The sequence below is a fragment of the Elephantulus edwardii genome, unplaced genomic scaffold (genome assembly GCF_000299155.1).
Source record: "Elephantulus edwardii isolate Elephantulus edwardi_28Jun2011 unplaced genomic scaffold, EleEdw1.0 scaffold00074, whole genome shotgun sequence".
Classification (NCBI taxonomy): Eukaryota; Metazoa; Chordata; class Mammalia; order Macroscelidea; family Macroscelididae; genus Elephantulus; species Elephantulus edwardii.
Window position 1 is genome coordinate 4,920,291 of NW_006399824.1, and position 18,625 is coordinate 4,938,915.

The following is an 18,625-nucleotide window of genomic DNA, read 5'->3' on the forward strand; positions in this document are numbered from 1 at the left end:
AATAATAATTAGTAACTTTTCTTGCCAGGGGGGTATTAATCATTGGGTTGTACAATTTGATGGTTCAGGGGTGAGGGAAATTCAAAGAATTTGTTCAAATTTGTATTTGAATTTTGTAAATAAACTAGTAGAAAAATAAAAAAGGAGCATTTAACATTATAAACTCTTAAGGACTAAATGAATAAATGGGTCAATTAAGATTACTACTAGCATGATGCTAAGCAATTCTGATAAATAACTAGGAAGTTCAAAATCTGTTCTTATTTAACAGTCCGGAAGTATGTCATAAAGATCTTAAATTGGACATAAGAGATATTTTTCAACACAAATTATTTTTGAGAAGTTAATTCTGAAAAGTAACTGAAAATGTATCACATGCTATTATCAAAACCCACATTTAACAGTCAACTTCCTCAGACAAATTGAGTTAACCAATCCCACAGCACAAAAAGTCAAGCTGCATCCCTAACAAGATAAAAGCTACATCTCTCTAACACGTACTGAGAGAGCATGTCTATGTCAGAAAAGAACTGGTCTTGCAGAGCATGTAATTTTAGGGGCTATCAATGTGTAAGACAATGATAAGACTCAAAGAATTGAAGTCAACAAAAAAACAGTAAAGTTTTAAACACAATGATAAACTCGACTGTATTTTCTGTCTGGTTGTGAGTCATAAAAGCAACCTACCTATTTAAAATGATGATATTTTCAAGGTATGATTGATTCTTTTGTAATACTCACTCTTGGTGCTCTGTTAAAAGAACTGTTTTGAGGAGCTTACCTTATTGATGTAAAACTGTGACAGGGTAGCAGCGTTCACAGCCCACTCTATTGGATGGTAGGCATTGTGCTCAAGCTGGAGTTTTAGGGTACTGTGGCAATAATGTGCAGCTTTCTCAAACATTTCCATATGCTGGTAAACTTGAGCCAGGTAATACAAGATGTGAGTATAAACCTTCTCAAATCTACAAAGAGACATAATTAATATTTCCTTAAGAGTTTACAATTTATAAAGAACTCTCAATTGACTCTCACACCAACACTTTGAGATGGACATGGTTATTAAATCTATTTACAAATGAGGACACTGAGCCTCTGATTTTAACAAGTTCACAGAGATAGTAAAAGACAAGTGGAGGTTTTAATCCATGTCCGAATCCAAATTTTGTACCCTTTTTAAGTACTTCAAAGCAGAAGTATTTTTTAAATCCTTTTAATCTTGTTGTTGTCTGTTGTGTGCCGTTGAGTTGCATGTGACTCATAGTGACCCTATGTACAACAGCTCTAAACTCTGCTCTGTCCTGTGCCAATCGCACCATCTCCAATACACCTATCCCAATTACCCCAGTCTCTGAATCAATACACCTCATAGAGGGCCTTCCCCTCCTGCGCTGTCCCTCCACTCTACCAAGCATGATGTCCCTTTCCAAAGACCAATCCCTCCTTACAACATGTCCAAAGTATGTTAGACGGAGCCTCAGAAAATTGTAAAAAGACTTCCGTATATACTCACCTTTTTGATCTCTCTTGTACAGTAAGTTTTTCCTCTTCAGGAAGAAAATGTTCAGTAGGATCAAGAGGAGGACTCCCAATCTACAATGAGAGAAGAAAAGCACTTCACAACGTAAACTGTTAACACCAAGCGCCCTCTGGGGGAACAAGAAGAAACAATTTCAAAAACCTCATGGACAGTAAGACTCAATGCTGTGAAAAATGGCAATACTACCAAAGGCAATTTACACGTTCAGTGCAATCCCAATACAAATACCAATCCCATTCTTCAACAAGACAGAAAAGGCAATCTCTAGCTTCATTTGGAATGGAAAGAAGCCCCGAATAAGCAAAGTGATCCTTAAAAACAGAAAAAAGGTGGGAGGCATCTCACTCCCTGATTTCAAATCCTACTACACTGCCGTGGTAGTTAAGACAGCATGGTACTGGTACAATGACAGACACATAGATCAATGGAATAGAATTGAGAACCCGGAAATCAGCCCATCTAATTAGGGTCAACTGATTTTTGGCAAGGAAATGAAATCACTTAGGTGGGGAAATGACAGCCTTTTTAACAAACGGTGTTGGCAAAATTGGAAAACTATCTGCAGAAAAATTAAACAAGATCCACACCTCACTCCATATACAAAAACCAACTCAAGGTAGATCACGAACCTAGGACTAAAACCAAGGACTATAAACTTCATTCAAGAAAAGCTTGGAAGAACTTTAGTAGTCCTAACCCACAACATAAAGAGTCTTCCAAGTATCCTGAAACATTGACAACCAGGAGAAGAGAAAATAGATGAATGGGACCTTCTAAGAATCAAATCCCTATGCGTATCCAAAATCTTCTCCAACAGGGTAAAAAGGGAAGCCAGAGACTGGGAAAAAGTGTTTGGTAACGTCAGATAAGGGACTTTTATCCAGAATTTATAAAATACTTGAACACCACAACAACATAAAGGTAAATAATCCAACAGAAAAATGGGCACATGCTATGAAGACACTTAACCAAAGAAGACATTCAGATGGCTAACAAGCACATGAAGAAATGTTAAAAATCCCTAGCCCTGAGAGAGATACAAATCAAGACAACTATGAGATATCATCTCACTCCAGTAAGAATAGCAAAATTTAACAGAACAGCAAACAACAAATGCTGGCAAGGTTGTGAAGAAACTGGAACACTTTTTCACTGTTGGTGAGAGTGTAAAATGGTGCAACCACTGTGGAAAGCGGTGTGGCACTTTCTCAAAAAGTTGCAAATAGGGATACCATTTGACCCAGCAATTCCACTACTGGGAATATGCCCTAGAGAGACCATAAATGACATCCAAGCAGACATATACACACCCATGTTTATCTCGGCTTTGTTCACAATAGCAAGGAGCTGGAAACAACCTAAGTGCCCATCAACAAATGAATGGATAGATAAGCTATGGTACAGTCACACAATGGAATACTACGCTGCATTGAAAAACAAGGAATTCATGCAATATTCTTCAAAATAAGTGACCCTGGAGGACATTATGCTGAGTGAAATATCTCAGTCACAAAAGGACAAATATTATATGGTGCCACTGTTGTAGAATGAGGCTGATATCTGGGTGGAGGTAAGACTGAGAAAAACTGGATAAATTATGTTTACTGCATTGAAGCCGATGAGGAAGAGAATAGTTTAAAAATAATATATTTTCTCTTTGGTCGCGGCAGCAAAAACGAGATGACGAAGGGAACGTCATCGTTTGGAAGGCATCGCAATAAGACGCACACGCTGTGCCGCCGCTGTGGCTCCAAGGCCTACCACCTCCAGAAGTCCACTTGTGGCAAGTGTAGCTACCCCGCCAAGCGCAAGAGAAAGTATAACTGGAGTGCCAAGGCTAAAAGGCAAAATACCACTGGTACTGGTCGCATGAGGCACCTAAAGATCGTTTCATGGATTCTGTGAAGGAACACCGAAACCCAAACAGGCAGCTGTTGCAGAATCCAGTTCATCTTAAGAATTCCACTATTTAGTTATGCAATAAATGTTCTGGTACTATAATTAAAAATATATATATGGCTGCAGAGTGGATTATACTTGGGGTGAGGGTGAGAGTGGGGGTGTGCGGGGGGGACTGTGTACCAATGAAGGAGTTTTTCTTTTGCTTTCCAGGAGAGGAGCGAACTGGGGGTGGAGGTGGGGGTGGGATGGATGGAGAGAAAAGTGTAACAATGAATGAATGGAATTCCAAAATTCCAGGAGAGGAGCGAACTGGGGGTGGGGGTGGGGGTGGGGTGGGCAGGCAGGAAAGTGCAACAATGAATGAATGGAATTCCAAAATCTCTGTAGATGTTCACTGAAATTAATAATTAAAACAACAACAACAACAACAACAAAAACACCAGTACACTGTGGAGCTCTGGTGGCCTAGTGGTAAAAAGCTGTGCTGTAATCCTGGAGGTACGTGGTTTGAATCTTCCAGATGCTCCACTAGAGTAAGGACAATTTCTTCATATGCTATTTGGCCCCAATTTGACGGGACACAAAGAAACAAAAACCAACAAAAGCCCAGTACACTTTACTTTTCACTCATACACTCATTGCTGTCAAATTGGAATCGACTGTCAGTGACCCTCCACTGGGTTTTTAGATGTTGTAAATAGTACAGGAGGAGATAGACCATCTTTCTCCCAAGAAGCAGCGGGTGGATTCAAAACACTTGCCGTGGGGTTGGCAGCACAACTCCTTACTATTGGGCCACCAGAGCTCCTCTGTTAACTTTAATGTTACCCAAGACATAAAATTCTTAACCACACAACTTGAAAGAAACAAATAAAGATTTCCTACAAGCTCACACCTGAATATCTCATGGATTGCCAAAAGACATAATTATATCTTGGAGAAAGTGCAGCCAGGGTACTACTTAGAGGCAAGAGGATGAAATGCCATCTCACATACTTTGGGTATGTGGTTAGGAGGGGTCAGTCCTGAGAAAAGGACATGATGCTTGGCAAGGTAGAGGGTTAATGAGCAAGAGAAGACTCTTAACAAAATGGACTGACTCAGTGACTGTTGTAATAGGCTTGAGTATATCTGAGATGGTGAGGATGGCACCGGACAGGACAGGGTTAGCGTTCAGAGCAATTGATGACAGTGTCACTATGATTCATAATTGTCTTGACAGCACCTAATGATAACAATAATTCCAATTTACTGCAAATACATAAAGAGGGGAAATAACTCAAAACTTACCAACTTGCTTTAGTTAGATAGGTATAACTCTGTAAGTATTTTATTAAATTTTAATTTTGCCTGGTAAAGAGTTCTACATAAAGCTAACAACTAGGAAAAATATATACTTATTTAAAGTAATGTTGTGCTAAACTAGCCACAAATGAAAATAAAGTCAGAATGTTTATATACTTAGTCTAACAGACAGACAAAAATGAAATATTTATAAATTACCCTCCTTCAGTTAAAGAACAGTAAAACCAGCCATTCCACTACTGTGAAGTAATGTTATCTTCAGTCTTCCCAAACAGAATTGCCTGACTTATGCATCATCATACTGGTGTCTGTGTCATTCCATATACAAACCCACTCTTGCTTTAAATGGAATCCACTAAACTCCAAGTAGAAGCAATACTTTCTATAAAAAATGTGGTCAAGCAGTTAGTAATGACCACAACAGAAATGAAAATCCATAATCTCGTTGGCACCTAACATAACTTGTGGTGCAGTGGATTAATTATTCAAAGTGGCTTTCTTAAGCCAACTCCTTTTACTTTCATTCACCACATGGCTAAGTTCAAATGTGCAAACAGGGTATGAAGACTATCAATGGTCTGGGTAGTCTTGCCAATCCATCATTTTAAACTAATCAAGTTCAGCAGCAGCAGATGGGAATCTCACTCCAAACAAGGCAGAAGCACAGTATTCACTGAGCATCATTCTGGGACAGGAATTCCTCTCCAATCAGAGTTGGACCTGGAGGAGAGCAGTAATATCAGAGAGAAGAACCAGAGATTAACATGCAGCACAGCCAGAGCCAGAGGTCTCTGTCCAAGATTGCTGGGTGACTGGTGGTGGAGACAGACATGCCAGACTGGCAGGTCCAAGAGAGCTTTGTAACAACAACCTAGTCATAAGGCTAACAGTTTGAAGGGTCTGTAAGCACTCTTGATAAGCTATCCTGACTGAAGAACTGTGTCCACTTCCAACTTGAATTGTAACCTGCTAACTTCAATAATAAATCCCACAATTCCATAATAAAATACCATTTTATTACCCTTGTTTCTTTTGACCTGGCTGCACAAGGTATAATTTGTAATTTCAAGAAAACCAGTACTAATTGAGGGGTAAAATAAATAGGTACTATTCTAAATGCTGGAAATGCAGTAGTAAATAGGATGGTAAAATGTATCCTTGTCAAAAATTTCTTTTTAAAAATACACTATCCTTGTCATCATGAAAATAGATACTAAACATGTTAAATCACTAAAAGAAACAATGATACATAGTAGTAAGTTAAAGTGAAAAAATTAAGCTGAGAGAGAGGGGAGATGTTGGGGCAGAGCTAAGAAGCCAGTGCATGAGTCAAGATCCAAAGGAAATGATGAATCAAGCCATGTAAGATTATTGGGGAAAAAACATTTTAAGCAGCAGAAATGGCAAATACGAAGGTCCCATGTTAGGAGCTTGTCTGGTGTGTTATAGGAACAGTAAGAAGGCCAGTAGGGCAAGAATCAAATGACACAGCAGAGAAGAGCAGGCATGGGATTGAAGAAGTGATGGCAGCCATGTCATAGAGGAATTTATAGGCCTTTGAATTGTGATTCAAGTCACAGTCAAAGACAGCGATTGTTGAGAAGTAATTAGACAACTCTGAGAAAAGGGAGGAAATAATCTGATTTACTTTTTGTTCTGTTTTAAATTGTTATATACCATAGAATCAGATCCTACTGGCACAGGAGACTGCTCCTCCATTTTCAGCAGAGAATCTGATAGATTCAAACTGCGTGCCTTCAGGATTGCAGAACAGCTTCTTGCCGCTAGGTCACCAGAGATCCCCTTAATCTGATTTACTTTTGAACAGTGCTGAGAACAGACAGAAAGGTACATTAAGAGAAGAAAGACTAGCTGGGAACTACTGCAATATTTAAACAAGAGATAGTGGTAGTGGAAACCAGGAAAACAGCAGCAGTCTTCATGGGGATATAATTTGAAGATTAAAAAAAAAAAAAAACTAACCGGATTTGCTAACAGATCAGTTACTGTGAGGAAAAGCAGAATCTCCAAGGTTTTGGCCTCAGAAACTGGAAGAAAGAAGTTGTGTCTACAGTAAGAAAAACAAACTGGAGGCAAGAGAGAACATCAAAAGCTCAATAGTATGACAAGTTTCAGAAATACTCCAAAAAAAGGACAAATGTCAAATCATCAACTGGACAGATGAGTCTGGGATTAGCCACCAGCACAGACATGGTATTTAGAATAATGGAATGAATGTATACGGAAAGAGGAGAGATCTAAGGACTGAACTGTCTTTTGGTTCTCTAGAGTGCAGAAGCTGAGAAAATAGGGAAGAAGCACCAAGGATAATAAGGAAAACTACATGAGCATAATATTGTGGAAGTCAAAGTATTTCAACGAGAAAGATTGTTCCATTGCATCAAAAGGAACTGATAGTCAAATAAGATGAAAACTAAGAATTTACCACTGAATTTGCTGTTGTTAGCTGTCATTGTTATTTGGAGTCAGCTTTATAACTCATGGTGATGTCATGTCATAATCCATATGGCTTTCTCTGTCCAATTTTTCAGAAGCTGACAGCCCGTTCTTTCCTCCTAGTCTCAGTCTGGAAGTCTTGTTCAGTATCACAGCAGCACATAAGCCTCCACTGATGGATGGTTACCCAAGAATCAAAATGTTTTCCCTTCTCCCACATCCTTCTGCCAAAGTCGTGTTTTCAGACTCCTCAGAACCCTGGAAGTTCCTATAACAACTTTTTTGAAAAATTATACTCTCCCACAGTGGAGAGGGAGGATGCAATGTATGTGGAATGGATTCAAGGTCTCACTGTTAAATCAGAGTAGATCACTCCATCTTTTACGTAATAAATTTCAGAGGTTTCACTGGCAAATAATAATGGGAAAACCACTGCACTGGAGCAGTAGTGCACAAAGCATAGTACCTAGACCAGCAGTGGAATTTCTACCAGGGATCTGGCTAACAATGCAAATTCTCAGGCCTGACTTCAAAACTCCTGACTGAAAGCCTAGAGGAAGGCCCTGCTACCTTCCAGGTATTCTGAAGAAGTCCTCCAGGCATTTAAGCAAAAGCATGGGAACCACTATCTCAAAGAGTTCATGTTTTGTTATCTATTAAACATTATTTTTCTTAACAGAAGCTGTGGGGTTTATCTTTCAATATGACTTTCTCTGCCACTTAATTTTATTTGACTATGTTGACTAGCAGAAATATGCAAATAGGGCGTGATAACCTATCCACAAGGGGACTGGCTAGTCTCTCCATTAAATTGGGCAATCCAGCAGCAAGAGACCTAGACCTTCCCTGCTGGCAAAAAGCAAGAGAATGTAGTATGTCTTTTGGGACCAAAACTTCTTGCTCCAGTTACCCAGTAGAAGCCACGGCCAAACTACATGTAATGTAAGATAAGACCTTGGGAAAGCTACACCATTGGAATCAGAGCTAAGAGCCTTTGCCCAAGTTTGTTGAACTGGGGGGTGGGGTGGGGTCATAACTGAGAGGAATGAGAACTTTGTAACACTGGCCTAAAGCCTCAAGGCTCAAGACTGAGGTGTCAGTGAGCACATTTCAGAAGCTGTCCTGACTACTACTAATCTGGATTATTAACCTTTTGACCTCCTCAATTCTATGTGGTCTCTTGGACCCAGTAAAGCAGGAAGATTGGAGTTGTGTAGAAAGATTTACAGGAGCATGGGAAACGTGTGTGACCTCATGGAAATTGGTTTTGTGTTCCTGGTGCTGTTAACAGGGACAGTTCCTCTTTGTAAAAGAAGTTGTAGGGAGCTCTGGTGGCCTTGTGGCAAGATGCTGCACTGCAATCCCAGAGGTATGTGGTTCAAATCCACCAGACGCTCTGCTGGAGGAGGGGGCAATCTCCTCCTGTACTAGTCAGATCTGATTTGACAGTACACGTAAAAATAATACAATTTAAAAAAAAATTTAAAAAAGAAGTTGTAAAAGTCAGACATAGCCATCCTCATGTGGGCCTTACTCTTTTTACAAAAATCAAAATGAAATGTCTTTAGACTCAGGCTGCCATTACTCTATCCAAATATTATTTTTAAAAGGATCAAAGTCTTTAATACTCAATAATTTTAACTAGCAGTTAACCTTCTAGACATCTCTATAGAGATGCAGCTAGTTCTCTTGCACAGAAAACTCTACTACTGAGCCACCAACTCTTCAGGGTAACTACACTCACATCATAAATTCCATCAATTCTTGATCTGTTTTAATCAGAACTTAAAATTTACCCAGCATGCAACATACCTCTTTCATATATTGATTATATAATGCTTCTGATGATTCTAAATAAGATTGTGCAGTTTCAATTTCTTCTCTTTCAGACCATAAGATTCCCAAGTTATTCTGGAAAATAGAGAAAAGAAACAAATGATTAACTGACTCTTACTTTTTAAAAAAAAAAATATACAGAAAATAATTTCATTTTCCTAATTCCTTTCCATGTACCAAAATGATTCAAGGAGGGAAGATACATAAAAAAACACCTAAATAAATGGGAAGACATCTTTGTGGATATGGATGGGAAGACAGTATTCTCATTTGTAGTAACACTCAAACTACAAATTTAACATAATCTTTATAAAAATCCCATGTGAAATCCTATGAAAAAATATTCCCCCCCCCCAGAAATGGAAAACCACATCCTAAAATTCAGAATAGTTAAAATGGTAATGTTGGAGGACTCACATTGCAGATTTCAAAATCTACTTCAAAGCTATACTGATCAAAACACTGTGGTACTGGAATAAGAAGAGACATAGAAATCAATGGAATAAAATTAAGTTTCCAGAAATTAACCCACAAATATGCTCAAGTGATTTCTGACAAGCATACCTTAAAAAGGGAAAGAACAGTTTCTTCAATAAACAGGTGCTTGAAAACCAAATATCCACCTGCAACAGAATGAAGTAGGACTCTGTCCTTAAACCACATATCAAAGTTAAAACTGTGTCAGCAGAGCTTTAGGGGGAAAAGGAAAATAAGTTCTGACAAGGATAAAAAGAAACGAAAACCTTTACTCATTGATGGTAGGACACACCCACCTCCAATGCTAGTTACTGTATCAATGCATCTCAACTGGGGTCTTCCTCTCCAGCGCTGTCCCTCCACCCTTCCAACCATGATGTCCTTCTCCAAGGATTGGTCCCTCCTGGCCTCATGACCAAGGTGTATGAGATGGAGCTTCAAAATCCTAGCCTCCAAGAAGAAACTTGGTTTCACCCTCTCCAAGACAGATCTGTTTGTTCTCCTGTTTGTTCAAGACTCTTTTCCAGCATCACAACTCAAAGGTATCAATTTTTCTTTTACCCTAAGTCATTGGCCAGGTTTCTGATGCATAGCAAGTAATTGCAAAGACCATGCTTAGAGCAGGCATACCTTAGTCTCTAGACTGACATCGTTGCTTCTCAGTACTATGGAAAGATCCTTGACAGCCAATTTATCTAATGCAATTAGTCTTTTGATTTCCGGACTTCTGGTGCCATGAGTGTTAATTGCGGAGCCAAGCAAGCTGAAGTGTTAATAACCTCAATCTCTTCTCTATCCATCATGGTGTGCCAATTGGCCCAGGGGTGAGAATCTTTGTCTTCTTGATGTTGAAGACTACTGTCCTTGACCTTCTGCACCAAGTGCTTCAGGTCCTCCTCAGCTTCAGCAAGCAGGGTTGTATCATCTGCATAACATAGGTTATTGATGAGTCTTCCACAAATCCTGATAAATTCCTCCTCATAAAGCCCAGGGTTGAATTCGCTCTACATGTCTTAAGCTGAAGGAACTAAAGCACAAATTCAAGTCTCAAGTTGCAACACTTAAAGATGCTGTGCATAGAATATTGAATGATCCAAGAAGTACTGAAAGAAGATGGAAGGCATATACAGAGTCACTATACCAAAAAGAACTATCAGACACAGAGAATTTCAAGAAACAACATATGGATGCTGCCAGCCCATGCCAGGGACTCCTGAAGCCACAAGCCCATGCTGGGAGCAAAACTGCACCAGGAGCAACACTGAATTTTGAGTGAGGTACTTTATGAGGGATCACTACTATTTGGCTGGATCTCATGGGACCCCTTAAGCTAAATCAGAAGGGAGTGAGACAGCTGGAGTTCATTCTCAAAGGGAAAACCAAAGCTTCCAGGTTTTCCAATCAGGTCTCCATGCTGCACCTTGCATCTCCTCACGTCCAGTCCATTAATTGCCTTTAGCTCAAAACACCTTGGGCTGACCTAACTGCAGCAGTTGTCTGATAGAGGAGTCAGCTTGCACAGGCCTTTTCTCTACCAAACTGAAACAGATCTTCCCCTGGGTTAGAAGGCAGAGAGAAACCCAGACAGGGTAGCTGCCCCTCTCTCTTCTGGAGCAGTGACTTCAGATCAAGAACCTGCTATTGCCTCAGGCATAAAAAATTCTACCACAGCAAAGTAGATTACCACACTCCCTACACAAGCCCAAAGCAAGATGTCACCCCAAAAAGTGACACAGTATTAAAGGATTTCCTGAAGCCAGAAAGTCTGATGAAAATTTCTGAGAATTTAAAAGAACAATGTTTGAATATTTTCAATGAGTGAAAGACAAAGAATTACAGAACAATGCAAGCAAAAACCAGGAGGAACTTTAAAAAGCAATGCATGAGGAGGGGTGGGAAGGGAGAATATTGCGGCAATGAATGAATGGAAATCCAAAACCTCTGTAAAAAAAAAAAATAAAATAAAAAAATTATAAAAAAAAAGCAATGCAGATAAAACAAACAAGGCATTAGAGGCACTAGAAAAACAAGAAACCTAGTGCAACAATGAATGAGTGGAAGCCCAAAATCTCTGTAAATGTTTATGAAAATTAATAAAATATAATTATAGAAAAAAAAAAAAGAAAAACAAGAAACCACAATCCAAAATATGAGGACCAATGTTTCAGATGCTGTCAACATGATGAAGGGACACATGGCCAGGGATGAAGAGATGTAACACAGAGCCAGTGAAACAGAAGATGGAATTGTCACCACTGATCTTCTAGAACAAAAAGCTGAATCAACAAGGAAGGAAAAAGAAGAAAACCTAAGAATAATGTGGACACCATCAAGAGAGAGAACATGCACATCATCAGAATCCCAAAACAGGAAGAAGCAACTAAAGGCTCTGAAAAAGTTATAGAAGAATTATTAGATGAAAACTTTCCAGGCATAATGAAGAATGAAAGAATATATATTCAAGAAGCAGACAGAACACCTTATAGAACAGACCGCAAAAGAAAAATATCAAGGCATATCACAGTCAAATTTGCCATACAAAAATAAGAAGAGAATTCTGAAAGCAGGGAGTGAGAAACAAAGAGCAACCTATAAGGGAAAGCAGATAAGACTAAATGTCAATTTCTCAGCAGAAACCATGTGAGGAAGAAGACAATGACATATAAAGAACATGCAAAGAACACAAATGTCAACCAAGAATATTGTACCCAGCAAAACTGTCCATCAAATATGAAGGAGAGATCAATTCTCAGAAAAAACAGAATCTAAGGAAATTTGTAAAAAACAAGACCAAAAAAAGCCCTGGACCAGATGGTTTTACAAGTGAATTTTATCATACATTCAGAGACAAACTGTCACCAATTCTGGATAAACTATTTCAGAAAATAGAAAAAGATGGAATTCTCCCAGATTCATTCTATGAAACAAACATATCCTTAATACCATAGTCAGGTAAAGACATCACCAAAATAGAAAACTATAGGCTCCTGAACATAGATGCAAAATTCCTGAATAAAATCCTGGCCAATAGAATCCAATGATTCATAAAAAAAAAAAAATAATTCACCATGACCAAGTAGGATTCATAACAGGTATGCAAGGATGGTGCAACATAAGAAAAACAGTGTAATTCATCACATTAACAAAGCAAAGAACCACCACCACATGATCCTATCAAGTGATGCAAAAAAGGCCTTTGACAAAATCAAACACCCTTTCCTGATTAAAACACTCAACAAAATAGGAATAGAAGGGAATTTCCTCAACATAGTAAAAAATATATATACAAATCTGAGAGCCAACATTGTTCTCAATGGAGACAGATTAATGGCATTCCCTTTGAGAACAGGAACTACGCAAGGATGCCCATTATCACCTCTCCTATTCAATACTGGAAGTCTTAGCAGGAGCAGTAGACAAGAGAATAAGAGATATTCAGAGTGACAAAGAGGAGGTAAAATTATCTCTATATATAGAAGATATGATAGTGTACTTAGAAAACCCTAAAGTCTCAGCAAGAAAACTACTGGATATAGTTGACGAATTCAGCAAAGTGGCAGGATACAAGATCAACATACAAAAGTCAATCGGATTTCTCTATAGTGACAAAGAGAATACAGAACTGAAGCTAAGAAAAACAATACCCAACACAATAGCTAATCATAAGATTAAATACTTGGGAGTAATTCTAACTAGAAACACAAAGGATCTATTGAAAGAAAATTACAAAACATTACTACAAGAAACAAAAGGAGACCTGGAGAAATGGAAGAATAGACCTTGCTCTTGGATAGGAAGACTCAATATTGTCAAAATGATAATACTATCAAAGACAATCTACACATTCAATGCATTCCGAATACAAATACCAATTCCATTCTTCAACAAGATGGAAAAGGCGATCTCCAATTTCAATTGGAATGGAAAGAGACCCCGAATAAGCAAAGCATTCCTTATAAAGAGAAACAAGGTAAGAGGCATCTCACGCCCTGATTTCAAATTCTATTACACTGCTGTTGTGGTCAAGACAGCCTGGTACTGGTACAGGGCTGTCCCTGTACCAGTAGATAAGTATAGATCAATGGAATAGAATTGAGAACCAGAAATCAGCCCATCAACCTATTATGGTCAACTGATTTTTGATGAGGAGATGAAATCAGTGAAGTGGAGAAACAACAGCCTTTTTAACAAATGGTGCTGGCAAAACTGGAAAACCACATGCAGAAAACTCAACCAAGACCCACACCTCACACCATACACAAAAAGCAACTTAAAGTGGATCAAGGACCTAGAAATAAAACCAAGGACTTTTAAACTTCATTAGAGAAAAGCTTGGAAGAACCCTAGAAGCTCTAATCCATAATATGAATAGTCTTCCAAACATCCTGAAAAACCTACAACCAGGAGAAAATATGTATGAATGGGACCTTCTAAAAATCAAATCCCATGCACATTCAAAAACTTCTACAATAGGGTAAAAAGGGAAGTGACAGACTGGGAAAAATATTTGGTAATGACATGTCTGATAAGGGACTTATATCTATAATATATAGAATACTCGAGCACCACAAAATAAAGGTAAACAATCCAATTGCAAAATGGGCACTGAATATGAACAGACACTTTACCAAAGAAGACATTCAAATGGTGAACACATGAAGAACTGTTCAAAATCCCTAGTTCTAAGAGAGATGTAAATCAAAACAACTATGAGATATCATCTCACCCCTGTAACAACAGCAAAATTCAACAGAGCAGCAAACAACAAATGCTAGTGAGGTTGTAGAGAAACTGGAACTCTTATTCACTGTTGCTGGGAATGTAAAATGGTGCAAGCACTATGGGAGGTAGTATGGTGCTTTCTCAAAAAGTTGAAAATAGAAATATCATTTGACCCAGCAATTGCACTACTTGGAATATACCCTAAAGAAACCAGAACTGCCATCCAAGCAGATATATATGCACACCCATGTTTATTGCTGCTTTGTTCACAATAGCAAAAAGCTGGAAACAACCCAAGTGCCCATCAACAAACAAATGGATGGAGAAACTCTGGTATATTCACACAATAGAATATCATGCTGCACTGAAAAGCAAGAAACTCATGATATATTATACAAAATGGGTGACCATGGAGGACATTATGCTGAGTGAAATATATCAGTCACAAAATGACAAATACTGCATAATGCAACAGTTATAAAACAAGACTGACATGGGGGTTAAGGGGAAACTAAAAAAAGAGGAGATAAATAATGTACGTGGCATTAAAACAGACAAGGGAGAGAACTGCATAAAAGGAATATATGATTAGGTATTACTGGCAGGACAAGAGTCCAGAATAAGAGCTGCATAGTTACGTGGACTCGGGTGGGCGAAACTGTATAACAAGGAAACATTTTTCTTTTTTTTACCAAGGAGAACTGGGGGGTGGGGCAGGGAAGAAAACGTATAACAATGAATGAATAAAAATCTAAGTTCTATATAAACTTTCAGTAAAACCTCAATTAAAAAAAAAAGATTGGGGGGAAGAAACAACATATCATCAAGAGACCATAGTTAAGAAGGAGGAAGTTCAGGTTGCTCTGAGGGACTTGACAAAAAATAAAGCCCTAGGAATTGATGGAATACCAATTGATATATTTCAACAGGTGCTGCTCACCAGGTTGTGCCAAGAAATGTGGAGGACAACTACTTGACCAACTGACTGAAAGAGATCCATATTTATTCCCATTCCAAAAAATGGTAACCCAACAGAGTGTGGAAATTATCATACAATATCACTCATAAAACATGCAAGCAAAATCCTGTTTATTATCCAGAAACGACTGAAATAGTACATTGACAGAGAACTACCAGAAATACAAGCTGGGTTTAGCAGAGGCCATGGTACTAGAGACATTATCGTCAATGTCAGATGGATCTTGGCAGAAAGCAAAGAGTACCAGAGAGATATCTGTGTTTCACTGACTATGCAAAGGCATTTGACTGTGTGGATCACAAAGTTGTGGCTAACCTTGAAGAGAAAAGGGAATCTCAGAATACTTGATTGTGCTTATGTGGAACCTATACTTGGACCAGAAAGCAGTAGTCAGAACAGAGCAGGGAAACACTGCATGGTTCAAAATCGGGAAGGGAGTATGTCAGGGATGCATTCAGTCTCCATAACTCAATGAACATTTTTTTTTTAATTAGGGAAGAAATTATTGCTATTTTTTTTCTTATTAGCATAAATCATCATTTAAGAATGCCTGGTAATTACTGTCATTAGTGATTTACCAATAAGAAATTTTAAAATGCCTATTTTTTTCTCTATTGTCCATTCAACATTTACAAATAGCTGGCACTTATAAGAGGAATAAATTTCCCCACCACCGCCACCAGGATTATCAGGCTAGTAACCATTCTGAGTGCTCATGGGTCTAACACTGAACATAGAAATAATCATTTTCTCTTTTTCCTATGCCTCAGGTACAGCTGAATGCCCACACCTGTGGTGCTGACAGGTCAAGGACAGTGAATGAATACATTTTACAACTCTGAAATTAAAACATTAGATTTGTTCTGACAACCCCCAGTTTGTGAAGAGGCCTAATATAATACTTGCTTCATACCAGCAAATATGAAATATACATACATAGATTTTTTTTTGTTGTATGTGGTTGTTTTTTAAAGTAAATTCTGTGTGGAAAAACACTGCATACAAACCTTGTAAGTAAACCAGGTTAAAATAAAAAATTTTATTTAAATTTTAAAAAAAAAGCTAAAAGGGGGAGAAAGTAAATTCTGTATTGAAAGATACATCTGAAAAGTTTGTAAATTTTGTAATTTGATTCTTTGACTATTTGCTCTAGAAACATCTGGATTTTATTAAACAATTTTCTTCTTCCACCCTCCAGAAAAGAAAAGGTTAAAATGGCAACTGTCCTATATTTGTAACTATAAAAGTTTGGGGCAAAAGACATGGAAAGACTTTTCACAGAGGGAGATACTTGGATGGCCAAGAGACACATGAAGAAATGCTCAAAATCACTGGCAAATCAAAACCACAGTAAGATAACATCTCACTCCAGTAGCAGTTGCAAAGTTTAACAGGACAACAAGTAATAAATGTTGGAGAGGATGTGGAGCTGTATTTTATAATCCCACTATCGTAGGGATTATAAAATGGTACAACCACTCTGGAAGGCAGTTTTCCTCAAAAAAGCTGAACACTGAAATCCCATATAACCCAGCTATTCACAACAATTTCAAAAAATACTAAACAACATGGGAGAGACTGGAGAGCATTATGCTGCATGAACTAACTCTGCCGCAGAAGGACAAATACAGCATAAGACCATTATTGCTAAAACAGAAGGCAAATTATTAAGATGTGTACACAAGTCCAAAAGAGGATGGAGGCTAAATCACAAGGTCATAGAGTTTGGAGGGTGGAAGGAACGGATGTAGGAATTAGGAAAGATCCAGTGGCCTGAAATGATAAGGTAATAGTTGACATAGATCAGTGGTGATTAATTTTATAAAATTTGATGTATGGGAATGATCATATGAAACATAATGTGAATAATGGAATGTGTAAAACACAGCATATACAAATGAAACACAATGTATGTGAATTTTATATACAAAGTAATATAAAATAAATTTCAAAAGTAAATAAGCTTGGAGTTGTAAGGAAAGGCCCAAGAAAGAAATTTTTGTGCACTTTTCACTATAGCCCCTGCTCAGTCATTAGGAAAAAGAAAAGGGGAGGAAAAAACCCCAAAGCATCTTATCACCGTTCTTGACTGTCACATTTTTTTATTTCCTTTTCGCTAGGAAAAATAATCTTTTATATCAAGTTTATTAATGTTTCATATAGACCAAAAAATATGTGCAAAGGCAAAAGAAAACTGTACCTTATTTTCAGATGACAGCCAACTGACTTTAGTGCTAATAACAGTCACAGTCAGCTGTCCATGAGGCAAATGCACTTCCGAGTTTATATGATCAGCATCTTCAGTTTTGCTTACTAGATATTCTCTGATACGAAATGATCATATCTTGGTGGAAGATAAACACAAGGAATTCTAAGTGCAAAATAAAGTCTAGGTGGTAAAAGTTCGCAAATACACTAAGACTTGCAATTCTTGATTGTTCAAGTGAGGGCACTGGTTCACTGACACCCGCGGAGGTGGGGGGGTGGGGCGTGAAGATTGCAACAAATGCCTTTGGCCTTAGCAAAGGATGAGCGTGCAGGGTGCCCAGACTCGCTCACCTGAGCCTGGATGTAGAGAGAGACGCACTCGTGCGAGAGTCGGTACTTGCGCAGCAGCCTCAAGCATTTCACGAGATGCTCCTCCCCCGCCGACAACTCCTCCGTGTCGATGTGGTTCACCCCGAGATGGTACTCGATGACCGCTAGCCTCACCGAGCGCTGGGCCACGGGCCCCTCGACCTCCACCACTTCGGCCGGCAGCCGCAGGGAAGGGTCCTCGCTTTGTAAAGAGGCATCGTCGGCCTGAGGCCGCTCATCCTCTTCCTCTGGCGCGGGGCCGAGCAGCGCCTTGACTTCTTCCAGCAGCGCTCGGGCGCCGTATTTGGACTTGTACGGTTCCTTCTCCGGGTTTTTGTGCAGTTCCACCCGCGACAAGGCCAGCGCGGCCTGGAATTTCTCTCGGATCTCGGCCCACGGAACGTTCGCCATAACGGCTTCTACCTCCTGGGTCTCATCTGTTTGCAGTCGGGAATCCCGCCTTCCTTGATGTTTTACGACACTTCATTTACGACCCTCGTCAGCTCGGGGGCCGCTGAGCATGGTAACCAATGAAGTATTTCCATGGAACCGCAGTATGTTCGCTAGTGACCAATAGGAAGAAGTAGTGGTCGTCATAGCAACCTTTGCCTTGAAAACTGAAGCTGTCAAGTGAGGGAGTTCCCCCTGCAGCTTTGCCCTCTGTGGTGGGAAATTAACCTCTTGCTTGAGCTAATCGACAAATTAAAAGGAACCTTTTTGACAGTCACGAAATTATTGTTTCTTAAGACTCTCAAATGTAAGGAGCATTTATTTTAAATATATAGCCTCTTGAAAGTAATTAATGTAAAAAAGCATTCAAGGATAAATTC

General features: G+C 38.9%; 1 protein-coding gene across 1 annotated transcript in view; it reads right to left on the reverse strand.

Annotated features, from left to right (window-relative positions):
• Positions 1–18,312, reverse strand: part of KIAA1279 (KIAA1279 ortholog) — a 32,333-nt gene extending 14,021 nt beyond the window's left edge. The window contains exons 1-4 of the mRNA XM_006889001.1: positions 17,778–18,312; positions 9,017–9,115; positions 1,514–1,593; positions 782–965 (exon numbers count right to left, since the gene is read on the reverse strand). Of these exons, the coding sequence (XP_006889063.1) occupies positions 782–965; positions 1,514–1,593; positions 9,017–9,115; positions 17,778–18,206 (792 nt within the window). The 5' untranslated portion in view covers positions 18,207–18,312. The remainder of the gene's footprint in view (positions 1–781; positions 966–1,513; positions 1,594–9,016; positions 9,116–17,777) is intronic.
• Positions 18,313–18,625: the final 313 nt, after the last annotated feature.